Source organism: Aquarana catesbeiana, linkage group LG05 (assembly GCF_042186555.1).
Source record: "Aquarana catesbeiana isolate 2022-GZ linkage group LG05, ASM4218655v1, whole genome shotgun sequence".
Lineage (NCBI taxonomy): Eukaryota > Metazoa > Chordata > Amphibia > Anura > Ranidae > Aquarana > Aquarana catesbeiana.
This window is the reverse complement of record NC_133328.1, coordinates 583,576,386-583,589,761: the sequence shown is the minus strand read 5'-3', so window position 1 is coordinate 583,589,761 and position 13,376 is coordinate 583,576,386. Positions and strand designations below refer to the sequence as shown.

At 44.3% G+C, this 13,376-nt stretch overlaps 1 protein-coding gene across 49 annotated transcripts in view; it reads right to left on the bottom strand.

The window, feature by feature from the left end:
• Positions 1-13,376, bottom strand: part of RIMS2 (regulating synaptic membrane exocytosis 2) — a 911,223-nt gene that overhangs the window by 407,337 nt on the left and 490,510 nt on the right. For 37 of the 49 annotated variants that reach the window (XM_073632087.1, XM_073632103.1, XM_073632104.1 and 34 more), the window contains one exon: positions 2,697-2,905. In XM_073632087.1, coding sequence (XP_073488188.1) covers positions 2,697-2,905 — 209 coding nt within the window. Of the gene's footprint in view, positions 1-2,696; positions 2,906-3,066; positions 3,132-13,376 lie in introns of all 49 variants that reach the window. The other 12 variants (XM_073632100.1, XM_073632110.1, XM_073632135.1 and 9 more) reach the window with 1 other exon arrangement.

Sequence of the window (13,376 nt, the reverse complement as noted above, 5' to 3'; positions counted from 1 at the left end):
TAAAATGGAAGATGGAAATGTCTTTTCCAGTGCAGTACATTGCAAATTCCATGGTGTAGCTAGGAAGACCTTGTAGTTAAAGTTTAACTGAAGGCAAAACTTTTTTTTCAGTTTTGGATAGAGTGGAAAGGGATTAGAACACCCCATTAGTGAGATTTATCCTCTCCATTTGTCCCGGTGACCATTATCACCAAAAGTAAAAGAAAATCCACAATTTTAGGTTTTCACCTGAACAGGAGTAGAGGGAAAACCTACCACTGGGGACTTTGGTGACTACAAGGGATTTCCCTCACATTGGGAAATGTTCCCTTACTTCCTGCTGTGGCTATGAGACAGAAAGTCAAGCGTATGTCAAGGCGAACATTATTTTTGCAAATTTTGGATAGCATATAGAAGGGTTAGACCCACTCTTAGGTTTTTATATTGGTGCCCAAGCTGGGGAGATTTACCTGCTCTATTTGTCCTGGTGACAACTGATACTGAGACAGAAAGTGATGGGACATCCAAAATTACAAAGTTGTCACCAGAGCAAAATGTGAAGGCATATTCTTAAATTAAGACGGCAACTATGATTTGTTCACTTTTGGAGATATTTCCTCTCATTTCCTGTTGCGTCTGCAAGTAAAGGAAAATTTGGCCAGTGGGACACAAACAGTAATAAATAACCATGATCAAGACTTTACTACCTTCCTATCGAAAACTATAAATAAAAAAATCTTGCCTTCACATACCTATTAAAGTGGAACTTTACCCATAGCAACTTGATAAAAAGAAAATGTTCTTTAGCAAGGAACATACATTCCACATTAATAATTATGCTACCAAAATTAGTGTGTGCTGTAAATTTCCTCCAGCATTGTTCCTGTTTTTTCTTGCTGAAGGCTGCCATTTTGCTGAAGCCCAGAGCCCCCTAAGCAGCAGTAAATCTTTACGCTATCAGCAGATCAGCCTCTAGTAGCTCTGATTTTTGATACAATGCCAAAAATGTACAGCAACTGAGCATGTGCAGAGCAGGGTGAGACAGTGTATTACTGGATTTTACACAGTATAGGCAACTTATTTTCAATGTTTTACATACCTATACCTGCAAAAGGGGCCAGCCTAAAGTGATCTAGCAGGACTTTATTTTCTGACTAAAGTAAGTAAAACTAGATATTGTCAACTTCACCAGGAAGTGATGCTTCAAGGTTGCTTGTGCATTGAATCAAGTGTTTGCTTCTGATATCTCTAAGGCTGAGACAGCAAGTATTCCCAAATGAATTGGCTAACACCATGGACATTACAAATTTAAAGTGTTTGTTACCCCCAACACTTCATATTTCTGATATGTGCCTGCTGTGCCATGTACTTGTATGGGAAAGTCTCCTGTTCTCTTTGTATTGCTACCCTTGTGTGAAATCCCTGGTGTTCCTGCTAGTCCCCTTGCTTTCCTAATAAAAACTGACCATACTAAGCAGAAAAAGCACACTGTGGTCAGTCCCCCCCCCCCCCCCAGTATGCAGCTGAGAACAGAGGGAATGCAATTGTTTTTTTAAAAAAAAGGGTATTTTTATATTTTTTTTTTTTATATCTATACAAAAATGTTTTGACTTTCGTATTTATTTTAAACTGAATGGGTTGTTTTACAAGGTGATTGTTTACAATCACTTTAAATGTTGAGGGCACTATTCCACCCTTGGATGTTTCTGATGAATACCAAACAAATACGAGGGCCCCTACTATAAGGAGGTGACACCTTTGTTATGGCCAAATGGGAAGGGGAAGAGACAGGAACTTCTGGGGGGAAATCTTGCCACAGATAGAAGAAGCCAGGAGGTGATCCTTCTCATTGATGTCTACCCATACCTGCAGAATAATTTTTGGGTAAGCTTCAGAATGGGCGCAATTGATGATTTATAACCTAGCACAATATAACTTGTGTAATCAAAGCTGTTCCTCTAGCTTAGCACATGTTCATGCTCCATGCAGATTTAACAAATAGAGAGCACAATGAGAAAAATTGACATGTGTCATGACTGCTGTCAAGCTAAATGCAAAATAAACAGAACAATGAATGGCACACTACAACACAAACAACACAAAAACAATGGACGACAGATGAGGACGGACATAACATGAAAGTGAAAGGGAAAAAAGAAAAACAACTTTTCTGTGAAAACAGACCCAAATTTGTTTTTAAAAATGATTGTTTGTAGTTTGTCATGTTCTTTATTTCTTGAACCCGTTGACCCGGCCAGTTCAACCTCAGTGGTTATAAAATGCGGTGAATAAATAAGATATCACAGTCTACATTACACAAACAAAAATACAATTCTCGGTGCCTGGCAATTATTATTCTTGCCCTGCCAAGGGGTGGCAATACAAGAATGAAATGGGGTTTTTGTCTAATTTTTCTTTTTTATATATATATATATATATATATATATTTTCTTTCAGTTTTGTTTTTCTTTTCTGCACCTTAAGAAATACTACAGTGTCTAGAAAACAGACTGGAGCTCATTCAAAGACAGCAGTTAGAAGTCCCAACTGCCAAAGAGGTGGCTTGTCATTGGCCGGTGGCCCCTGACTACCCTGCAGTCTTCAAATAAACCCCATCTGCCTGGTCGTTAAAAAAATGTTTTAAATTCAATGAGTGACAGAGAGCAAACGAAGACCAAATGAGCAGATCAAAATGCAGGCTTCCACAACGTCAGTACCTTGTCGCTATGGCTATGCTCCTCATTAAGGGTGGTGCTACTACACGTGTCTACCCCAGAGTCTTTAATCTGAGGCTCAGACCATTCCAAATCCTCTTCCAATGAGTGGGCTCCAAAGCACACCATTCTCTTTTGTCTTTCAGACAAGGTGTTAGAATCCGACAAAACTGCCTGCTCACTAGTTTTTCTTTTTCCCCTTTGACTGTCCCCTACAAGTGTGGGATAAAAAAAAAGGATATATATATATATATATAGATAGATATGTATATATATAAAAAAAAGGAAAAGAAAACATGCATAGGTATAAATAAAAACAAAGGGAGGTGTGGATGGTAAAGGAAACTGGATGTTACGGCCCCGCATGTCTCACCAAAGACATTGGGGATGCCTCACTGCTGTGCCAAGAGGTGTGCTCCATCCAATACTCCATGTCACCTGTGTAGATCAGACAGAGAAGACAGTGCAGAGAGGGAGAGATGAGGATAGAAGAGACAAAGACATAACATGGCAGTTAATCATTATGGTGTATTCTCGGAGAGGCCCTCATTTATCAAAATTCCTTTAATGGACCTATACTTTTAAGTCCTATCAAATTTGTGGTGGAGTTTCAGTTGTGAAATTCTTAGCTTTGCTCCATTTTCTGGTCACATGGTCTCTGCCAAAAGGATGCAGGAGAACGCCATTCACTGGTCACATGTTCTCTGCCAAGAAGGACATAGTGGAATGCCATTCACTGGTCACATGGTCTCTGCCAAGAAGGACATAGTGGAATGTCATTCACTGGTCACATGGTCTCTGCCAAGGACATAGTGGAATGCCATTCACTGGTCACATGGTCTCTGCCAAGAAGGACATAGTGGAATGCCATTCACTGGTCACATGGTCTCTGCCAAGAAGGACATAGTGGAATGCCATTCACTGGTCACATGGTCTCTGCCAAGAAGGACATAGTGGAATGCCATTCACTGGTCACGTGGTCTCTGCCAAGAAGGACATAGTGGAATGCCATTCACTGGTCACATGGTCTCTGCCAAAAGGAACACAGGGGAATGACATATACTGGTAACCTAGTCTTAACCAAAGGGACAAAGAAGAATGACAATTCACTGGTCATGTGGTCTTAACCAAAGGGACACAGAAGAGTGACATTCACTGGCCATGGCCATGTGGTCTTTACCAAAGGGACACAGAAGAATGACATTCACTGATTATGTGGTCCTAACCAAAGGAGCACAGAAGAATGACATTCACTGGCCATGTGGTCTTTACCAAAGGAACACAGAATGACATTCACTGGTCATGTCGTCTTAACCAAAGGGACACAGAAGAATGACATTCACTGGCCATGGCCATGTGGTCTTTACCAAAGGGACACAGAAGAATGACATTCACTGGTTATGTGGTCTTAACCAAAGGGGACACAGAAAAATGACATTCACTGGTTAAGTGGTCTTAACCAAAGGGGACACAGAGGAATGACATTCACTGGTTATGTGGTCTTAACCAAAGGTACACAGAGGAATGGCATTTACTGGTCATGTGGTCTTTACCAAAGGGACACAGAAAAATGACATTCACTGGTTGCCAAAAGGACGCAAGGAAATTGAATTCACTGGTCACATTGCCTTTATTAAAGTGACGCAGAGGAGTGACATTCACTGGTAACATGATCTTTGCCAAAAGGATGCAAGGGAATGACATTCACCAGTAACCTTGCCTTAACCAAAGGGACGCAGAAGAATGACATTCACTGGTCATGTGGTCTTTACCAAAGGGACGCAGGGAATGACATTTACGGGTCAGGTGGTCTCTGCCAAAAGGACACAGAAGAATGACATCTACTGGTCACATGGTCTGTACCAAAGGAATGCAGAAGAATGATATTGACTGGTTATTTGGTCTTTGCCAAAGGCACACTAGTGAATGACATTCAGTAGTTAGCAGCTCTGCCTTAGGAGCCCATTCACAATGGTCCAATGTGTTATGTATTAATGCGTGTGTTAAGACAACCCATTTATTTTGAATAGGCTGCCAACACACCACAACAAATATTTTACCAGATATGCACAATTGTAATTTTTTTATTTTTAACATTTCACACTGTAACGTACAAGTGTGGAATTTACATGCTTTGCTGTGTGCTAAAAAACATGTGCCTTGCAGTGCGCTCTATTGGTGTGTTGAGGTTTTCTGCAGCATTGCATGGTGAACTGGGCGTTATATCATGCAATCTTTGCCACACACTGGTGTGAATGGGCCCCTAAAGGTAACCTGTCCTAAGTGAGACACGGAAGCCGCCATTGCTACTTCCTATTCTTCAAATGCTAGTTTCCTGGCTGTCATGTTTGCCCTATACTTTGTATCCCCTACTTAGGAACAGATATACAAATGAAGATGCCTGACTTTACAGATTTGCATACTTGTTCTAGGTCAATGACTCAAACCTTATTGATGAACCTAGATAATCAGTTCACTGGCCTAACAACCAGAATCTTCAGAAGGGCAATGGCAGTCCTTGTGTGTCCTAACTCTGATCCACCCCATCTGCAGAGACCACATGACAAATGCCACAGAAAGCCCTATGCCAGAGGTAAGTCTTTCACAGCTTCCGCTGTCATTTAAAGTTTGATGGAACCTTGTTGTGTTGGCTGGTCTTAAAAGTATAGGTCACCTTCAATAACAAATGTCCCTCCTGCCCCACAACAATAGCTGTATTCAAAGTTTGATCCTTCATCTGCATTTTATAGCACATGTTCGAATTTGAAGGATTGCTGTGGAGCAATACAGACAGTTCTTACAAAAAACATTTTGATAAATGACAGGATGCCCTTTGTTAATGACCATTAAAGTAAAGAGAAGAAAAAAACCTAGTGGTGTCCACAGCAACCAGTTATAGTTGTCATTCCTTCACCTGAACTGGGAAAATGAGTTTGGTTGCTAAGAAAAAAAAAGTTCTAGCTATCTTTGTTTCACCTTTTAGAAACGAGAACTTCTGTGTTGCCCAGGGCAGCCAATAAGATCCTAAATGGGCTTTATTTACCAACGTAAGAGAAGAACGTTCTCAGACAGTATGGACCAAGCGTTTGTACTGCCTCCACCGGCAGATTCGAAGCCTGAAGGCTTGACAATGATTGGTGGCTGTGATGTTTAATATATTGTTTTTTTTTTATTATGCCTCATGCACACTGAACATTTAGCCCCATTGCACGAGGCTCCGGCATTGAAGTCTGGGCAGAAGGCACAGGTGCACCGTCCAGCCATTCTTCCAGCAGCCTTTAAAACTATGAGAAGTTGAAAGCTACTGCAGCTGAATGGGGTACCAAGCAGTACTAGCGTTTAGGATGGTATGCACCCAGGGATGAATGCACGGAACATAAGGGTGTGTTCTGGGTATTAGTCCCTGGGCGCATACTACCGAAACGTTTGTAGGACTCAGTGCACCACCCAACCACAGCAGCTCTCGGCCTCTCATAGAGGGTTACAGGCTGCCGGCAGTGGGGATGGACAGTACACCTGTGCCTTCTGCCTACACACAAAAGGCCGAAGCCTCATGCACCAGGGCTAAATGCCCAGTGTACATGGGGGGCCTTACTGTCCAAGCCTGGTTTTGTAGAATGGAAGGGAAAAGGCAGGGCCTCAGGGCAAATCCAGCCATTGTCTGGATGGTGTATGAGGCCCATATGTCTCATCTCTCATTACGTAATCAGGTTTAAACCAGTACGGGTAATACAATTTTAAAGTGTTACTAAACTCAGGACTCTGCATCCACTATATCTGGTCTCCCACAGTACACAGAACATGGAAATGCTATATCTTTACTACTTATAAACTAACATAAATACATTTTCTCATTGGCAGTTAGAGCAGTCTTGTGACTTCTATCAGTGTCCAGCAGAGCATTAGTTAAAGCTCGTAGGTGGAGTTTTCATTCTGCCCTGATTGTCCTATCAGGCTGCAGGACCCCTGACCCTCTGTCTGGACAGTTCTGATTGGCCCTTTGCTGATCACATGCACTCTCCCAAAAAAAAAAAAAAAACTCTAGGAAAAACACCCCAACTGAGCATGTGCAGCTTGTCCCCTAGCCTCTGTTCTATAAGGAGATGGATTGGGGACAGTGGAAGAAGGGAAGGTTAAGAGAAGACAGGATCAAACAGGCTTTTTACACAATGTGGAGGATTAACCCTTTATGTCCCACAGTGAATATAACAAGCATGCTTTACTGCATATACAGATTTATTTTACTGTTGTGGGTTTAGTAACACTTTAAAATTAAAACCTAAATCTGAGTAGTTGCTACATGACACCCGACATAGCGACTGTCTGAAGAGGTTCTTTCTACAGTTTGATAAATAATGCCAACTAAGCCACATGTAGGGAATGTGTCAAAGGAAAAGGGTGTAGTTACCCATAGCAACTAGTCTGCTTCTAAATGTTATTTCAAATGTAGGTAAGAGAAGCAAAATCTGGTTGCTATAGGCAACAAAAACACCCTTTCGCCAGAAGACGCATCATGTAGCACAGGGTGGTACAAACACTGACACCTGTCTTGGCTGGTTGCTATGAACATCAAATACATTTGCTTTCTCCAAAATGTCTTTATAGGTAAAAATGAGCTTGTTAGCAAAAATACACTCTTAGCAATATCTATATATCTCCATAGTTATATAAAAATGCATACATACATACAACAACAACAACATAGGAAACAACATAGAAAATGGTTAATGTTCAGTTAATAGGACATTTTCAAATGGTAAAAAGAGCAATTTAATTAATACAACAACAAAACATCATACAGTTCTTTGACCGCTGCAAGCCATTAAATGGTGACATCTGATTGGCTCTTAACGGTTTACTACACTTTGCACGCTGTTATTTGGTTTGCACTGCCTCATTAAATGGAGTTATTGTGGAGAGCTCAGACCAGTATATACGGAACACGCAAGTACAATACACAGTTCTCTGGTAGATATTTAAAGGGCTTTTCTGGCTGAACCAGTAAACTGTAAAATCTCTTCACATGTGCAGCTTGTTCTGTGTGCAATCTGAGGCTTAGTTCCTAAAACTGAACTCAGGCAAATCTAAAATACAGTGCTAGAAAAGTAGAACTACTCGAAACATTTTTTTTTACATTTTGGATAGCGCAAAGTAGGGTTATAACCCCTGTCAGATTTTTTTTTCCCGCCATCTATATCCCATTGCAGAGATTTCCCTTCACTTCCTGTCCCATAGCCAAACAGGAAGTGAGTGGAAATCCCTGCAAATTAAGGGAATTCCTTGGGGACCCCCAGGTTACCAGAACTAGGGTTCTCATTGGAAGATTTCCCCTCCATTACTTTTCGGCTCGGTTCACACTGGGGCGACTTGGGATCCGACTTGTACGTCCTCAAGTCGCCCCAAGTCGCTCCAGAAATAGTTTCAATGGGAGTTAACGCTAGCGTCTTAATAGACACTACTGAAGTCGCTCCGACTTCAGAGCGTACTCCCTGTACTACTTTGATCCGACTTTGATCCGACTTCAGCCTATTGACTATCATTGAAGTCGGATCGCCGTCTCGCATGATCCGACTTCGGCATGCGACTTGTGCTCAAATGATCTTGAGGGGAACTCCGCGCCAAATTTTAAATAAAAATCCGGCATGGGTTCCCCCTCCAGGGGCATACCAGGCCCTTGGGTCTGGTATGGACCTTGAGGAGAACCCCCTACGCCGAAAAAACGGCGTGGGGGGTCCCCCCCAATCCATACCAGACCCTTATCCGAGCACGCAGCCCGGCCGGACAGGAATGGGGGTGGGGACGAGCGAGCGCCCCCCCCCTCCTGAACCGTACCAGGCCGCATGCCCTCAACATGGGGGGGTTTGGTGCCTTGGGGGAGGGGGGCGCGCTGCGGCCCCCCCCCACCCCAAAGCACCTTGTCCCCATGTTGATGAGGACAAGGGCCTCTTCCCGACAACCCTGGCCGTTGGTTGTCGGGGTCTGCGGGCGGGGGGCTTATCGGAATCTGGGAGCCCCCTTTAATAAGGGGGCCCCCAGATCCCGGCCCCCCACCCTATGTGAATAGGTATGGGGTACATGGTACCCCTACCCATTCACCTAGGGAAAAAAGCGTCAATAAAAAACACAGTACACAGGTATTTAAAATAATTTATTAGGCAGCTCCGGGATCTTCTTCCGACTCCGGGGGTCTCTCCGGCGTCTTCTCCCGGTGTCCGCATCTTCTGCCGGCTCCACCGCTATCTTCTGCCGCTCTTTTGCCAGCGGTGGTCCGGACCTCTGGATCATCTTCTTCCCTCTTCTCTTCCAGAGATGTTGACACGACGCTCTCCCCAGCCAGAATGGTTTCTGTGCGCTCTGCAAGGGACTTATATAGGCGGTGACCCCGCCCCCTTATGCCGTCACAGTCCCTGGGCATGCTGGGTCTGTGACGTTTTAGGAGGCGTGGTCACCGGGTGATGACCACGCCCCCTTATGACGGCACAGCCCCAGCATGCCCTGGGACAGTGACCTCATAAGGGGGCGGGGTCACCGCCTATATAAGTCCGTTGCGGAGCGTTCAGAGACCATTCCAGCTGGAGAGAGCGTCGTGTCAACATCTCTGGAAGAAAAGAAGAAGGCAGAAGTCCGGACCACCGCTAGCAATTGAGCTGCAGAAGATAGCGGAGGAGCCGGCAGAAGATGCGGACACCGGGAGGAGACGGCGGAGAGACCCCCGAAGTCGGAAGAGGACCCCCGAAGTCGGAAGAAGATCCCGGAGCTGCCTAATAAATTATTTTAAAAAACCTGTGTACTGTTTGTTTTATTGACGCTTTTTTCCCCTAGGTGAATGGGTAGGGGTACCATGTACCCCATACTCATTCACATAGGGTGGGGGGCCGGGATCTGGGGGCCCCCTTATTAAAGGGGGCTCCCAGATTCCGATAAGCCCCCCGCCCGCAGACCCCGACAACCAACGGCCAGGGTTGTCGGGAAGAGGCCCTTGTCCTCATCAACATGGGGACAAGGTGCCTTGGGGTGGGGGGGCCGCAGCGCGCCCCCCTCCCCCAAGGCACCAACCCCCCCATGTTGAGGGCATGCGGCCTGGTACGGTTCAGGAGGGGGGGGGCGCTCGCTCGTCCCCAACCCCATTCCTGTCCGGCCGGGCTGCGTGCTCGGATAAGGGTCTGGTATGGATTGGGGGGACCCCCCACGCCGTCCTTTCGGCGTAGGGGGGTTCCCCTCAAGATCCATACCGGACCCAAGGGCCTGGTATGCCCCTGGGGGGGGAACCCATGCCGGATTTTTATTCAAAATTTGGCGCGGAGTTCCCCCTAAAGATTCATACCAGACACAGTGGCGGGGATCCAAGTCGGATCCCCGTTCATTGAAAGTCGGATCCACAAGTCGTGTTGAAGTCGGGTTGAAGTCGCGTTGCAAAGTCGTGTTGAAGTCGTGTTGCCCCTGTGTGAATCGAGCCTTCTGCGGACAACAGAAAATTTGTGATTTTCTTTCACTTTCAATGATAATTGTAAACAGGACAAATAGAGAGGGGGAATCTCCCTCATGGGGACACAGACAGCAATAAAAACTGACAGTCCCAATCCCTCTCCACTCTATTCAAAACTAAAAAAAAAAAGTTTTGCCTTAGGCCCCCGTTCACACCTGTGTGACTTGTCATGCCATTCGACAGGTCCAAATAGCATGACAAATCACACCCTATTGTCGACAACGGAACTGTGTAAATCGGTGCGACTCCGACTTTGCAGTGTCACACCGATTTAAAAAGAAAAACGATTCCTGCACTTTTTTAATGCGGTTTCAGGTGTAACTTGCATAGACATCTGTGTATAAAGTCGCACAGATGACAGACAAGTCGCACCTGAACATTGCATTGACCTGCAGCTTGAAAATCGTGCAACCTCAAGCGAAGTAGCAAAGATTTCAAAGTTGCATTCAGTGTGAACAGGGGCTTAGTTGTACTTTAAGACCAAAAGCAAATATTTATTATATTGCAGCTCACAAATTAATTTTTTATGGTGGCTGCTTTCATTTTTCTTTTTTTAAGATTTCTTTCTTGCTCTTTAGCAAAATGTATCAGTTACTGAGATGAGACAAACCACTTAACACTGACAGCGGTGCCTACAATGATCAGCTTTTACTTATTTATGTAAAACCTTTATCCCAAAAGGATAAAACGGTTTTGCGTCCCATTGACTTCAATGCAATAACGCCCCCTAGTGACCTCAATGTAAAATCGCGTCCCAGTGACTTCATTGCAAAGTCACATCCCATTGGCTTCAATGCAAAAATGCCCCCTAGTAACTTCATTGCAAAATTGTGTCCTATTGACTTGAATACAAAATCAGGTCCCATTGACTTCAATGCAGAAATGCCCCCTAGTGACTTCAATGCAAAATCACGTCTTATAGACTTCAATGCAAAAACGTCTCCTAGTGACATTTTTTTTTTTTTTTAAACTGCCTGCTTCGGTTTCAATTTTTGGCCAAGTGCATCCTGAATTTTCGGTTTTGGTTTTGGCACTGGAATTTTAATTTTGGTGCACCACTAATATTAATAATAATCTCTGAGGCTTCATTCACATTAGCTCATCTCCACACGCTTTTCAGTGCGACTTTGGAGCGCGACTTTGATGCTACTTTCGGTGTGACTTTGATCTGTGTTTACACCCAATGGATCTAAATCACATGGAAAGTTACAACAAAGTAGTGAAGGCACCTTTTCAAAATCGCTGCGACTTTAAGAATGGGATGCGACTTTTCATGCTACCTTGATGTCCAAAATCGCACCACAAATCGCACAAGTGTGAATGGAGCCTAAGCTCTCTCTGCTCTCTCCTCCTATCAGCACGTTCCTTGTTCGCACATTTGTTTGTTTCCCTCTGCCAGTCTAAGTGCTGCTGCACAGGGGGCTGCAGGAGGCCGTGACAAAGACAAATTCAGATTCCTACAATAGCTGCATATATACAAAAATAAATGTGATGAATTATTAATGAATACAGAGCTGCATTCATTTCTTCTGTATTTTCCTGGAGTTCAAGTTTAACCCTTACCGAGCCCAAACAGGAAACCTATCACAGCATAAAAATATCCGCTATAAGCAAACTGTAACCCTAATCTGTGCCGACAAGTAGCGGTGTCCAAGTCCTGACCGATCGAATGATATTGGCCCTGCTCAGACCCCGGCACATCAGCTGTCACTATACTGCAGCTCTACGCCATGAAACCCACCGTCCAAAAATATCTTTGTGCCGCCCGCTCTGCTCCAGCAGCTGTTCTGCCCTATGGACTGTTCCTGTACAACTGCATGGAAATCATTGGCATGCTTCACCAATCTGTCTTTGTGTTCAGGTGCCAAAGAACTGAACCTGAGTGTCTCTCCACCTCCAATGCAGAACGTTCGAAAAATTCTCAAACCTATTTCTGATGCTGCAATTCCTAAGGGATGAATGATCGTTTACTGCAGCCTAATCATTTTGTTAATAATTTCACATAATTAATGCTTCTCTCTCACGGTATATGTTTAATTTCCCAGCATAGTCAGCAGATGAAGAACTCTTCCTCCGGGGAGAGACGTCTAATACACACTCAACATCTTACAGTTTAAAGGCCTTGTACTCTCTACATGAAAGTGTTTAGCAAAGCAACAATGTACAGTAGGCATCGGAAACACAAGAGCTTTTTTTATTCTTATTAAACACATATACGTGCTCGACGGTTCCACAGGAGACACAGATAGCTGAGAATGGCCCGCTTCACGGTACATTACCCATCAGTGCCAGGAGCCTGGCGCAGGTTTTCTCACCATAGGGCTTTCTGCTCTGAAAGCAGTCAAGATAACAGAGCACCTTAGACATCTCCTACCTGAACCCTAACACTTAACCCATCTCCTACCTGAACCCTAACACTTAACCCATCTCCTACCTGAACCCTAACACTTAACCCATCTCCTACCTGAACCCTAACACTTAACCCATCTCCTACCTGAACCCTAACACTTAACCCATCTCCTACCTGAACCCTAACACTTAACCCATCTCCTACCTGAACCCTAACACTTAACCCATCTCCTACCTGAACCCTAACACTTAACCCATCTCCTACCTGAACCCTAACACTTAACCCATCTCCTACCTGAACCCTAACACTTAACCCATCTCCTACCTGAACCCTAACACTTAACCCATCTCCTACCTGAACCCTAACACTTAACCTATCTCCTACCTGAACCCTAACACTTAACCCATCTCCTACCTGAACCCTAACACTTAACCTATCTCCTACCTGAACCCTAACACTTAACCCATCTCCTACCTGAACCCTAACACTTAACCCATCTCCTACCTGAACCCTAACACTTAACCCATCTCCTACCTGAACCCTAACACCTAACCCATCACCTACCGGAACCCTAACACCTAAACCATCTCCTACCTAAACCCGAACACCTAAACTATCTCCTACATGAAACCTAACTTTTAACCCATCTCCTACCTGAACCCTAACACCTAAACCATCTCCTACCTGAACCCTAACAGTTAATCCATCTCCTACCTGAACCTTAACACTTAAATCATCCCCTACCTGAATCCTAACACCTAAACCATCTCCTACCTGAACCCTAACAGATCCATCTCCTACCTGAACCTTAACACCTAAACCATCTCCTACCTGAACCTTAACACTT